Consider the following 13,654-nt stretch of genomic DNA (forward strand, 5'->3'; position numbering starts at 1 on the left):
AATTTATTTATTGCCCTCCGAATGCAGTCGTCTATGCAGATGCTCTCTCCCATTATCTGTGGGGCAGGTGCACAGCATGTTGAAAGACAGCTAATTAGGATTTGCTGAAAGATATGCAAAAACTGTGGGCTTATAACAAAGCCAAGTTCATTGTTAAACAATGTTTTACTGTGTTTGTATGATTTGTCTAAATCTTAGGGATACTGAAATGAATGTTGTGGTTATAAGTAGATTGCAAATAGGGCTGTGGTGGTTTTTAACTTCATAATGCTGTTATAACCAAGGAACCTAGATGTAAAACTTTACAAATCTCTGTAAATGTTCTAGTATGCATTTTGGATTAAAAACAAGAATGAGCAATTTTTAAATTACCATTTTTCCAACTTTAAATCTGAAGATATCAAGATATTTTGGTAACTACACAGTCAAATTCGTTCTGGCCCTTGCAGATTTAGGTTCATTAAAATGTTTATAGGTGCCCAGAGGAGTAGGTGTTATAATTGGAAGCCATGTGTGACTTTGGCAGGTTAGTAAGCTAAGTAATAGTGGGTGAATAGATAGATGGGACGAGGAATAAAATAGCAATCTTGAATGTAAGGTAATATGAATAGAAATATTCAAATTAACAATAATTTTTGGAAACTAGATATTAACTATTTAAAGATCCATAATCATGACTTTGCTTAGTAGAGAAAGAAATTTGATTCACTTTTCCAACTATAGGTATGAAAATGACTTCAGTATTGATAAATAGCCTTCTCAATGTTGCCTAATTATACAGTGCTTTAGTACTTTTCATCCAAAGGAGTATGAACTTTTTGTTAGGAAATGATTTTTCTGATTAGATTTGATGCACATAATTTGTAAAGTAAACGCAGAAGGATTGCATTCAAACATTTTTCCTGTATTTGAGGCAAACACTGAAGTGTTGATTTAGTTATGATTTTAGAAGAGATATTATTCATCACAAGGGGAAAATATTATACCAGCTAAAAATACATTCTTATAATTATTTTTATTTGTGTCCACTACTACTGACTTTAAGGATTGCTTCCTGTTGGTATAGTGGTATTGGGAATGCATATTAGGAACGTATAAAAGTGTCATGTCTTTGGCATTTCTTCCTGATGAATTTCCTTCCTCTGTCTCCCTAATAGTCTGCTTCCTTGTGTATTAAGTCACTGAACATGTTGTTTGCCACGCTTGTGCAGGGAAGTGTAATAATTTTGACTGTGGATGTTGATCTGCTATTAAAGAACCTCACCAAATATCCATAGGGAAAAGATCAATATGTTTAAGTACAAGGTGGAAAACTAGAAACCTGGAGGAATCTTGAGGGCAGATAAAAAAATCACCTTTTCTGGAGAAGCACCAGTATCTGTATAAATAGAAAAAAGAAACAATGAACACATGAAAGTGTGAGCAAACCTTTAGTTTAAGAAGGAGAAACTTAGAAGCTGAGTCCAAATGTAAGATAAGACGTTGCTCAGTGAGTCCTCACTGCATGCCAGATGCACAAAAAACTTGGTATGTGGAACTACAAGTGTGTCAAGGCCATGAGATTTTAACATCTAACAAAGTGAATTGGATGGAAAGAAAATCAAAGATGTTAAATTAAAAATACCAGTGTAACCAGTATTTGCCAGATCTGGAAGAAATAACAAATACACGTTTTTCTATTTTTGATTAGCAGCAATGTTGATACTGATTTTATCTTATTTAGAGAGTTATCTAACTTTCTGGTTCCCTAAATGAATTTATTGTCTTAGTATATTACAGTTTTCAAACCTTATTTATTTACCTCTGACCAGGCACCAGATATAATTTTAAATTATTGTGAGTTAGTTTTATTACCCAGTTGAAATTATTCTGAAGTATATTTTTAAATGAAAGTGACAGCTTTAAAGTGTTTTGAGGGAGGAAATTAAAGTTGTGTGTTTGAGTTAAGACAACCAAGAGCTCTGTCATGCTGTGGGTGTAATTCAGGACATCTAGGAATGAAATCTGTTCTTAAAAGAATTGATGGTAGTTTTAGGTTAGCATATAAAATCACGGAGCTGGTGCTCAGCTGAGTACTTGGCAGCTTATAGATGTTACTGTCATGTAAGTTACACTAGACACAGAGTGTGCACCACTGTGGATAAACAACAACAGGCACAGAGGAAAAAGGCAGCATCCAAATGCCGACATGCAAGATGCCAACTCCCCTCCTCCCCCTTCCCCAAGATGCCTTGTAACTAAGTGTGGGGAACCTGCTTTTAAACAGATTTACAGAGGTTAATTGGGCTGGGATATTTTAGATTATGTTACACATTAATGAAAATGCTGATTTTGAGCTGTCATGACTCCAGTGCTTTTTATACCATGATAATTATTTTAAAACTTTGTCTTCTGTGTTGTTGAAAACATCTTGGCAGAAAGCCTGTGTGACCTGATTAAACCTATGAATTGTCAGCTGTGATCTATAGTTCTCAGATGAGGTTGCTGACTGGGCATCACTTAGGAAGTTCTTGATTTAAAAGCAAAATTACATGGAGACTACTGTGCCCAGCACTGGATTGCCATTTCAATGGTACATTTTTAATACTATATTTAGGGTCCTGATTGCATAGATTGCTTAACAGATTCATTCACTAGTATATATATATATATTTTTTTCAATAATATATACTTTTAAAGCATAGCTAATTACTTCATAACATATGAATTTCTCTTCTCCCCTTGAAATTATACAATGGAGACTCCCGTCTAATTCTGTTTATTTTCTAATTTTTGGATATAGTTTGTGAATGAATTATTCCATGGGATTTTTAGATTCTGTTCTTCCAATCATACAGAAAAAAAAAAAAAAAACCAGAATAACTACCTTTAGACGTGTTTGTTTGACATCCTTGGAATTATTTTTGTCCTCTCAAAATCCCAAAGTTTTTACCCCCTTCCCATTTTATGCTTAAAGCATCTAAATTTGGGAAGATTGACGTTAGAATATTCTGAGCCGCAGTTACCTTTTTCCAGCAATCCAATCTAGGATAAATTGAGAGGGTGTAATATTAGGAAATCTGGGATGCATGTAAATATTCTCTCAAAGAATTTTCATACTCACGCTTATTGGTAAATGTGAACAAAGAAATTCTCAGCATGAATTGTAGTGCACTAATGTTGTTTGATCATTTTCTCAAATAAACAAAATACTCACACTATTTGTCCTATTTCTCGCTTCTTCTCTCTCTGTCTCTCTCTTTCCTTGAAGGTCTCAGCATCAGAGGAGCCCAGGAGGAGGACCCTCCCGACCCCCAGCTAATGAGACTGGACAATATGCTTTTGGCAGAAGGGGTTTCAGGTCCTGAGAAAGGTGGGGGATCGGCGGCAGCAGCTGCAGCCGCGGCAGCCTCTGGAGGTTCTTCAGATAACTCTATTGAACACTCAGATTACAGAGCCAAATTGACCCAGATCAGACAAATCTATCACACAGAACTGGAGAAATATGAACAGGTCAGCAGCCGCCACTCTCATAGTCCTGCACAAACCCTCTGTTGCTCTTCCATTAGACTGCACTAACCAATTCTGAGGGCTGTGAGGGGTAGGTGTTAACACGAAGAGCAAAATAAATAAGGTCAATGCAAAAACCCAAGTGAATTGCTGGATTCATGAAATGAAGTCCCTTTGAGATTTCGGAGGTGAAGCTGAACCTATTTTATCCCATTCACTTGTTTTCGTTTTACCCATTGCTCACATTCACGCACCCTTACTACCACACCTGCAACCATCCTTCCCCTCTAACCTCACTGCTTGGTGCCCTTCAAAGCTCGGGGTAATTAACATTTACACACTGGCCTTGTTCATGAGTTTTAACAACTTTCAGAGGAAGCGCTGCACAGTGAACTCTTCCTCCTATGCTGTGAGCTCCAGATCCTCCTGGGAATTAATTCTTATGGATTGTGCCAGAATATAGGGGAGGGAGCTAACCGTCACAAAGCAAGCAGGCTCTGGCCTTTCTCTCTGAAGAGGAGACTCCCAGGATAATTCTAGGTAACCTCGGGCTGGGAATACTAGGCATTGTGTGCTAAATTCCTGATTAGAAAGAGAGTGTAGATTAAAAATGCTATTCTCAGCACTTACATTAACCATACTTCACTGAATCTAAGGCATCTTTGATTTTAAGTTGTGTCACTGTTTATGTACCACCAAGGAAAAGTAACGCTACCCAATTTAACTATAACATGCCGTTGACTATAAAATGCTTCCAAACTTCAGAGATGTTAAAAGGTGGGAAAAAAGAAGTTAAGTCTTAGCTTCAATGAAATAAGGTAAAATGTTGATAGTTTGTTTTAAACATATTTTAGTTGTTAGTAAACCTGAAATCCTGTTTAGTTTGAAGAATTCTCACTAGCAGATAATAAAAAAAAACAAACAAACCATTATTATAGGAAAAAAAAAATGTGTCCAAAAAGAAAGATAACATTATTAAGTTGAATCCTGTGAAATTGCCAAGTTTTTAGGTCAAAAACAGTATTGGCAGTTTTATAGAGCCCAACCTAGAATAAGACACTGCCTGGACATCCATCACTCAGATAAATAATGTCAGTATTTTGCCAACTTTATTTTGCCTATTACACACACACACACACACACACACACACACACACACACCCCTACCTACCTACCTTGTTCTGGTTTTGGTGGAGTGTTTTCAAGCAAGGCTTAGGCATCATACCATTTCATCCACAGACATTTCACTGTACAGTCAGGCACTTCTTAAAGTCGGAACACTTTAGTAAGATGTGGGTCTCCTGGTCAGTTTTATTACTGATTTTTTTCTGAGTTCCCTGCGTAGTTTCAGTAGTATATGTTATTTTTTTTTCATTGTCTTCTCAAGTATTCTGGATGTGGTGGCATTAAGCAAATGTAGGATTCTGTTCCAGAGGTGAGTGTGTTTTGAGGAAGGGTAGAAAATTTATGTAGCTTTATGTTAAAATATAATATAAATTAATATTATAAGATACGTGTTTGGTTTTTTTTTCTGAATAGTACTTTCTGGGGTCTCAAACTGTATCTCTAGTCTCGGTAGGAATTTTTGGTAGAAGATGTGCAAATAAGAATTTTGGAAAAATTATCTTGTGTGTGTATATGCAAAAAAATGGAGCTTTCTGATTTGACATATGAATAATTGAGAGTAAACAAAATAAGTCATGGTTGAAAAAGTTGCCCTGAGCATAAACAGAAGAAAATGATTCCAATTTGTAGCATAATCTTAATCGCATAACTTTGTTAAATACATCTATACATACTTACTAAATAAATACCACCAGTCACCTTGCATGGAAAGATCTATATAGTATTAGGGACCAAATGGCCCGACTTTTTTGGCTCAGAAATTAAGGTGATTTCCTTACTGTCTCCTGCCATGGTTCTTCACATCAACTTCGTCTGTAGCCCTGCTGGAAGTTAGGTGAGGCTGTCATTAGTCACTGTCACCAGGGGGATTTCTTTGCTTTTCCTTTGAGAACACACACAAGTTCTTCATAAGTTAATCTACACTATGTATATTTGGAATTTTTGGATTAAATATCATATTGGGAAATAATGAGTTTTAAAGTATAATGATGAATCTTATTTCCCAATATATTCAGTAACCTAATAAAAACCGTTTAAGTATATATTTCCTTGCTCATTTTTAACACTTTGGGAAGGAAAAATACAGACATGAAATTGCTGCAGTATTATGAACAAATAAATAGATGGAGTGTGATGACTGGTTGGCTGAATAACAGAATTTAAGTTTACAGATTTTCTTCTGTAGGTTCTGAATTTTCAGTTCTAGAAACAACACAGCAGCATTTATTTCTCTTGAGTTGTCTTTGGGGCTGGATTTTATAGCTCTTCTGCCTGTAGTTCCTAAGTTATTAGATCAGTGAGTTTTAACAGAAGATAGTCAATTGTTTTTTTGTTTGTTTGCTTTTTACAAGTTTTTGGTATACAAGTTGTAGGCTTTATCTGGGATAGACCTCCTAGGGATATGCTTTGGAGCAACTAGGAGGGCTAAGCAGAACCAAGGGAGATGAGGGGATGGCATTTCCAAAATAGATGGCATTATAATTTCTATTTTATAGATGAGAAAATGAGACTCCAGTTAAATGATTTGTCCAATGTCACACATCTGGTTAGTGTCCAAATCAGGTATTGAAATCAATTTCTGACAATATACCTTCCATTTCCATTGAATTATGCTTGCTACTTATATAGAATTGGAAAATAATTCAGTACATTCTGGTTGGTTCTCATTTGCCCATGTGGACTTGCATTTAGAATGGGATCAGAATACAGCTGGAAAAAACAACTATCTTAATCACTTTCCAGAAAGCATATTTTTCCTCCTAAAAGTGAACACAGGTATTCCAAGTGACAGAAGCCTGTTAGTAAATAGGAAGAACATACATGTTAAGGCAGTGGATTCATCAGAAAATTGTGTTGAGTCTTTTACTGAGAGAAATAAACTACATTGGAATCTTAGAGCTATTCACTCTACTGTGTTTTGCAACGAAGCTGTAATGAAAATGTATCTGAAGCCTGTTTAGATTTAGATTGCCATAAAATTAACAAACACTACCACTGCAGTAAATTAAAGTACCTTATAAGCACAGCCACATTTACAAAGCTAAGCAGACTAGAGCTACACTTTGAGCAAAATTAAATCCAAGCCACAAGGCTCAGTTTTATGTGTGTGTTTTAGGAATGGTACGGTCTTTAAAATCCTGTCCTTTTTTTCCCTCCAGAAAATATCCTTTGATCTTGTGTCTTCGTTACATAGGCTCAGATAAAATGATTTTTGATGATAACCATCTAAATTCACTTATACACACTTTTGAAATATTAGGCATAGAATATATAGTACAGTAAGGCTCTTGAATATTACTACCACCCAAAACGAAACAAAACTATTTTACTTTTCTCTTGTTGATCCTGACACCCAACAGGAATATATAATTTTCCAGAGTTTGCAGCTCCTGTCTTACAACACTTCGTTTGGGGTACATTGCTTCCCTCTTTGGCCATGAAAAAAAAAACAAACCCGGTTGCTTCTTTGTCTTTTTGTTGATTAGCTACAAGTTTTGAAAAACGCTTTTACACTACCTTTCAAAAATAGTCTTACAAGTAAGGGCCCAACTGTTAGAATAAGTGAATTCCTAATGAACTTGAGCCTAGGGTCCTGGGAAGCCTGATTTTAAGAATTGAGGGTCTTCTGGCTTCCTCCACCTCTCTTCCAAAGGGAAATGGACACATGGTTTTTGCGAATGAAATTTGACTTAGACATTTGTTCTCAGTTAAAAAGAAAAAGATATATCATGCCCTGTGCCGCTCTCCCACTTTGCTTGTACCAGAAGAAATGCTTGTACACAGGCAATTCACTTCATAATTTACAGCTGCTATAATAGAGATGACATATTGAAAGCTATCTACTATAATTATATTGAAATACATTTTTGCTAAAGGCGAAAGTGTTGTAAGGGTCCCAACCCTCCCCGAGCATCTGGGAACCTGCTTCCCGGGTTCACAGATGTCTTTTGAATTCACCTCAAATCAGGTAAAGCACTGGAAGCAAGCATGTACACCAAATGTGCCCAAGACTAACCAGGTAATGTTTAGCTACTACCAGACTTTCAGACTGCAAGGACTTAATCGTGGGAGGAATGGAAATTGAGTGTGGAGCCTAAACCATTGTAAAAGCATGTCCTTGTGCTTGTCGAGGATCTCAACATTATGTGCTTACATTTGCTGGCAAAATCTCCTTTGCTTGTAAAGGAGTTTTATTTTTATCAGGTTAAAAAAAATACTGATGTTATTACATGAGAGATTGTGTAGCTTAAGAGGCCGGACAGACAAAAGGGTACTCTCTGATGGAAACTTTATATTTCATTTTCCCAAGCAAGGCTTTGTCACCGATTGCTCCAAGGGAAAGGTTTTACTTCTTGTCAGCTTTCATGCTGGGTCTTTTCCTTGGCTGGAAAGTGTGTTTGAATGTTCCCCTTTTTTTCCTCCAAGTTTCTGCATTATTAGCTCTATGTACCAAATGTCTCTTTGACCACAAACTTGATTAATCAAATGACTTGTTTTAATATGTGAATACTCTTTTGTTTTCAGCTTCTGTCTATATAATTCAGGAAGTGGGAAGGCCTGACTGTATTAACTGTATTAGGTAATCAGAGTAGGGACTGCTTGCGGAATAGCTAACATATACAAAATATGAATTTCGTAAAATTGCCATTTTCATTGTCAACAATAACTGCCATTTATTAAACATTAATTACGTCCTAGGCTCTGTGCACAGACCTTAGCATGTATAATATAATCCTTATGAAACCCTTACGAGATAGGTCCCTAAATCATGTAATTAGGTAAGAAGTGTTGAGGTACAGTAGATATTTCATCTTTGTGGCTGCTCCTTACACATATTTGTCTCATTCCACTTGGATTAGGAAAAATCTTTAGGTGTTGACTTTTATCCAAAACAAGAAGAATTTGTTGATTTAATAAACATTCCATAAATACAAAATCTATGATATTGGACCAGAGTTACTTGCAAGGTTATAAAGACAGCTAGAAAATGGATGCATGCAAATTTGAGAGGCAATAACTTTTAATAGAGATTTATTCTCTTTGAAAAGTGGATTTTAGAATGGGGGTATCATGATCTGTTGACTACAGTCAGCTTCTCTAGATGGTTACAAAAGACCAATTCGGTTGTTAGATCTGATCACTTACCCATTTTAAAGCTTCCTCTAAAGTCAGTGCTTGCTCACTGTCTGATTTTATATTTTTACATTTGTTGATGTGAATTTACAGGCAAGAAAGGGATTGAGTCTTGAATTCACAACTGAAAAAAGCACTGCCACACAACTTTAACTCGGCACTCTGAAAACTTTGAGTGTGAACGAAATATGTATGGATATTGAGGAGACAGTTTTACTAGCCAATAAATATCATTAAACACAGTATCCAAATAGTTCAAATCCTTAACTGGTTTTGGGTTTTTAAGGAGAAGGGAACCAATGACAAGGAGAAAGGCTCATAATAAGAATTGATTGAAAATGTTTTTATCAGGCAGATCTTTTCATACTTTGTGTTCAGTTAACTATGTTCTTGCAATGTGTGTTTTAAAACACAAGCAAAAATGCATCCTAGATAGTTTCAACATCTGGATTAAAAGAAAAAGAGGCTTCTGCCATTGCTTTAGCTCAGAAAATTCAAGGAGTCGAAACTCTCATTTCCTAAATATTCTAATTAACCAAGGTGTTACTACATTTGTATTGTGGACATTGACCAGAAATTTTTTTAACCGATAATTTCACCTGGAAAAATAATAAGGCAATGAAAAATTTCTCCAAAGTCTATTTTAATACTCTAGTCTTGTAAGTGTGATTGAGGTTGTGATAAATGAGCATCCCACATTATAAACGGCATCGATGCTAGTATGTGGTTGGGTGGCCCTTCAAAACAACTCTGCAATCATTTGATCATTCTTACTGCATTTATCTGCTTAAAAAATGTATACCTTTTAAGGAATAGAAGATGAGGCAGTACTGTGCTCTGCTCTGAAACTGGTACAGATGATGCTGTAAATGAGGCTGTAATTTACTTTCAGTGGTATAAAGGAAAAAAATCACTTTGCCTAAAGTGTATGCATCTTTCTTAAGGGTGTACCCAGATTTTAATTATCTAAATGTAAATACTTAACGAATTTTACTTAGAGTAATGAGCTAAAGTGCACACTACATAAATGAGATGTTCTAATTAATCATGTATGAACTACTGGTTTAAAGAAAAGCTATGTGAATTCTGTGAATGTTGGGCTATTGCCAAATTGCTAATCAGCATTTGCATTCATAGATGAGTTCACTTAATAAGTTGTGAGACATTCAGCAAATGTTTTAGGAAATTATGAGTTTTTAGATGCAGAAAGTTTTTGCTTTTAACCCTTTTTTTCCCCTCACATGCTTCCTAGAAACCATAGGCAAACTTTCTTTCTGGAGAGATTAAAATGCAGCCAGAGAAAAACGTAAGAGAGCTTGCATCTCAGGGATCATTCACATAGGAGTTTTGAATTATTTATCAAGACGTACACCCTGTCAAAGATATATGTTACCATAATGTGCAAGCTAGGTTTTTAGGAATTTGCAATGTTCTGTGTGCAAATTACAAATGCTTCCATACTCCAGTGCCGCAGTACTCCAGCCTTTTGGTCTTAAGACCTAGACTCTTAGAACTTATTGGAGACCCCCAAGAGCTTTTGTTTGGTGGATTATATCTGTCAACATTTATTATAATGGAAATTAAAACTCAGAAATATTAAAAGGATTCATTCATTAATCTTAAAATAGCAATAATGAATCATTATATGTTAACCTAAATACCATTTTTGTAAAAACCTGTTATTTTCCCAAAAGCCTCAGCATCTATTGAGAAGAATGACATTGTTTTTATATTCTTGCAAACTCTTTAATGTTGGGCTCAGTAGAAGTCACCTGGATCTTAAATGTGCTTCTGCAGTCAATCTGTTGTCATTGTGGTTAAAATAATACAAAGAACATCTGGATCTGGCCTCACACAAATATGTCATTGGAAAAGGCAGGAGTGGTAATAGCGTTTTCAGATAGCTGTGGACTTTCTTCTTTGATATTACACCAAAACTCGGCAAGCTGTAATTTCTTAAAGGTTAGTTACAGTGCAGAGTCTGAACCCATATCAATTAACTCTTTGTACTCTGTTCCTTTCAAATCCATCGGTCTAATATGCACTTGGAATGGGTCTTCTGCCTATGCATATTTTTGTAACATCATGCATTGATCATTTGGAAAGTATTGGTTCACTGAGTTACGTATATCTTCCAGTGTTGACACATTTCATTATATAATACCAAAATATGTTTATTAGTATCAACATCAAACTAATCAGAAAGTCCACGGAGAAACTGTTAAGCTAACAGTGGTGGATGCAAGTTTTCCAAAATTCTAATTTTCACTTGAAAGCTCAAATTCATTATGACAGACACTACTGTCAGCTCTTTTCCTTTACATGACAAGCACGGTTTGTTCATTTTTGAGGGCATCTGCCAAATACCCAAGTCTGAATAATTAGAATTTGTTGGTTTTGCTTTAAAAAGAAAAAATGGTGTCCCATGAAAAAAGCAGCTTTAGCTCACAACTTAAACAATCACATAAGTGCTTTTTCTCAAGGTAACTGTCTGTTGATATGCAGTAGAGTGCTTTTTGTTTGTTTCCCATTTTGTCACACAGAATATTAACGACCTAGTGAAGGGCTGGGATATAATAAGATGAATAATTTCTCTTGCTTCACCAAGGACATTCATAAATGAAACTTTCTCTTTGCGTGTGTTTGTGTGAATGCATGCAGGGTGGTGAAGGATAAACAAAGAAGCATCAAAGATTACTTAGTATTCGGTTTCCCAAAGAGTTTTTCTTAGCACATGGGTCCCCAAGATGCTATAGAGCTGTGCTGTCCAGTACGGTTACCACTAGCCACGTGTATATGTCAAGCACTTGAAATCTGGCTAGTATGAGTTGAGATGTGCTATAAATGTAAAATACATACCAGGTTAGAAAGTGAACCAAAAGAGATAATGTAACATACATCACTAACTGTGTTTCTTAAATATTGGTTATGTGTTGAAATGTTCATAGTTTTCGTATATTGGGTTAAATAAAATATATTTTTAAAATTAATTTCACCTGATTTTTTATTTTTTTAATGTGGCTATGAGAGGTTTTTTTTAATTTTATATGTGGCTTGCGATATATTTCTTTTGGACAGCACTACTCTAGAGAAAAGAGGTTTTATAACCAAATTTATTTGGGAAAAGTTGGCTATACCATTCCCCCTTGAAGATTTATTGTGCACATTGCTGTATTAGTATTGAGGAGTCTTGCAAAAAAAAAAAAAAAAAGCTTAAAAATTTTTGCTTAACTCTGCATTTTCCAAATATACTATATTTTGGGACCATGTATTAACATTCTCTGGAACTAGCTATAGAAGTACATACTTTCTGATCCCAGTGTAGGGACATAGTTCTAGTCTAATTTTCTTCATTTTATTGATAACAAAACTGAGGGGTAGAGTTTGTCAAGTTATATCATTTTGAAATTATATGAACATCTCTTTAGAGAAAGCACAAGAAAAAATAAGTACATATATTTCTTGTCAGGATGACCACTTGTTTTCAGTTTGGCCTAAGGTAGATAAAGTAATATAATGGGGGACAGTCTTAAGTCTGTTTTTATTTTGGTTTCCTTAAAGATAGAACTTCTGGTTTTAGAGCTACACAGTTCCTTGACATTTTACTCTGTCGTAACCTAGGATAATAGTTCGTAGCCTTGTTTAGTTATAAACTGGCTAAGAATCTGAAAACAAAACTCCACAGTTGTCCCTTCAGGTATTACACAGGCACACACAACCTGGATAAGATTTCAGGGACTCCTAGACATTCTAAACTTATCCATGGACTCCAAGTTAAGAATCCCTCACATATAGTTCAGGGACAATGTATGTACAGATATTAATCAACATTACTCTCAAATTGTAATACGGCTGACCAATCAATAGATGTTTATTGGATGCCCGCTGTGTACAATGCATAATTCTACACTCCAAAGAATCCCATAAGTGTAACATAGGGTCACTGCTCACTTAAATTGCATAAGACCTAAGATATACCCCCCCAAAATCCTTTCATTGATAAGCAAGACTCATTTTACTTCACCTTAGAAATATTTGTAGAAAAGCTCCCTAAAAGCTTAGAGTAACTGAAACACCCAGTGAACTTACTTGAAAGGTTAGTTCTCTAATGAGCAGTTAGAAAAACCATCATGTGCTATATGTGAGCCATGTTCAGGGTATCTATAGGGAAGTGGACATTATTATAGCTTCAAACTGTGTCTTGCGGTGATCAATGATTGTTCTGTCTGCTCGCCCTACCAGGGGCATCTGTACAGTAAGATGCAGAATCTCCTGTCATGCCTTTTTAATGAAAATGCCAGAAGATGTTCTTTTTATTCAAGGGTGTAAACTGATGCTTTATTTACCAAAGCAGTACTAGATTTCAGCGTGGGCCCCATTACTTGGTTTTATAGGTCTAAAAGAATATAGGTGAACTGAAAGAAGGGCTGAGGATTGTTCACTTAGAAGCTCGAGACCCAGCTCTGATCCTTCTTTTCCTGCTGCACGTCCCCTGAAGAGTTGAGCTGCTTTACCCATCTTCCACGGATGGCCCATATCTATGGATAAGGCGGACAGCATAGCTAAATTTTACTGGGACGTTGGCATGCTTGACGTCCAAGGCCCTTTACATGCCAGGATGGATCTGAATCCCCTCTTCTTCTCTACATACTCTCTCTCATCCTCTGAACTTGCTGCATATTATTTCCGTGGTTTTTCTTGTGCCTAGCATTCTTCCTAGTTTCCATCTTTATCCACTTTTCAAAAATCCTACCTATTCTTTAAAGCCCAAATGTCACTGTGCCGTGAAGCCTGATGTGATTTCTGCCTCCACAGGAGGACACTCCTTCCTTGGAACTTAGGAAACACTTATTCATATCTTCCTGTGACACTTTGGAAAGACCGCCTTGTTTGAGAATTTTTTATA

General features: G+C 35.9%; 1 protein-coding gene across 2 annotated transcripts in view; it reads left to right on the forward strand.

Moving 5' to 3' along the window:
• Nucleotides 1–13,654, forward strand: part of PBX3 (PBX homeobox 3) — a 218,637-nt gene that overhangs the window by 158,013 nt on the left and 46,970 nt on the right. For both annotated transcript variants that reach the window (XM_042914167.1, XM_042914168.1), the window contains exon 3: nucleotides 3,251–3,492. In XM_042914167.1, coding sequence (XP_042770101.1) covers nucleotides 3,251–3,492 — 242 coding nt within the window. The remainder of the gene's footprint in view (nucleotides 1–3,250; nucleotides 3,493–13,654) is intronic.

Source organism: Panthera leo, chromosome D4 (assembly GCF_018350215.1).
Source record: "Panthera leo isolate Ple1 chromosome D4, P.leo_Ple1_pat1.1, whole genome shotgun sequence".
NCBI lineage: Eukaryota > Metazoa > Chordata > Mammalia > Carnivora > Felidae > Panthera > Panthera leo.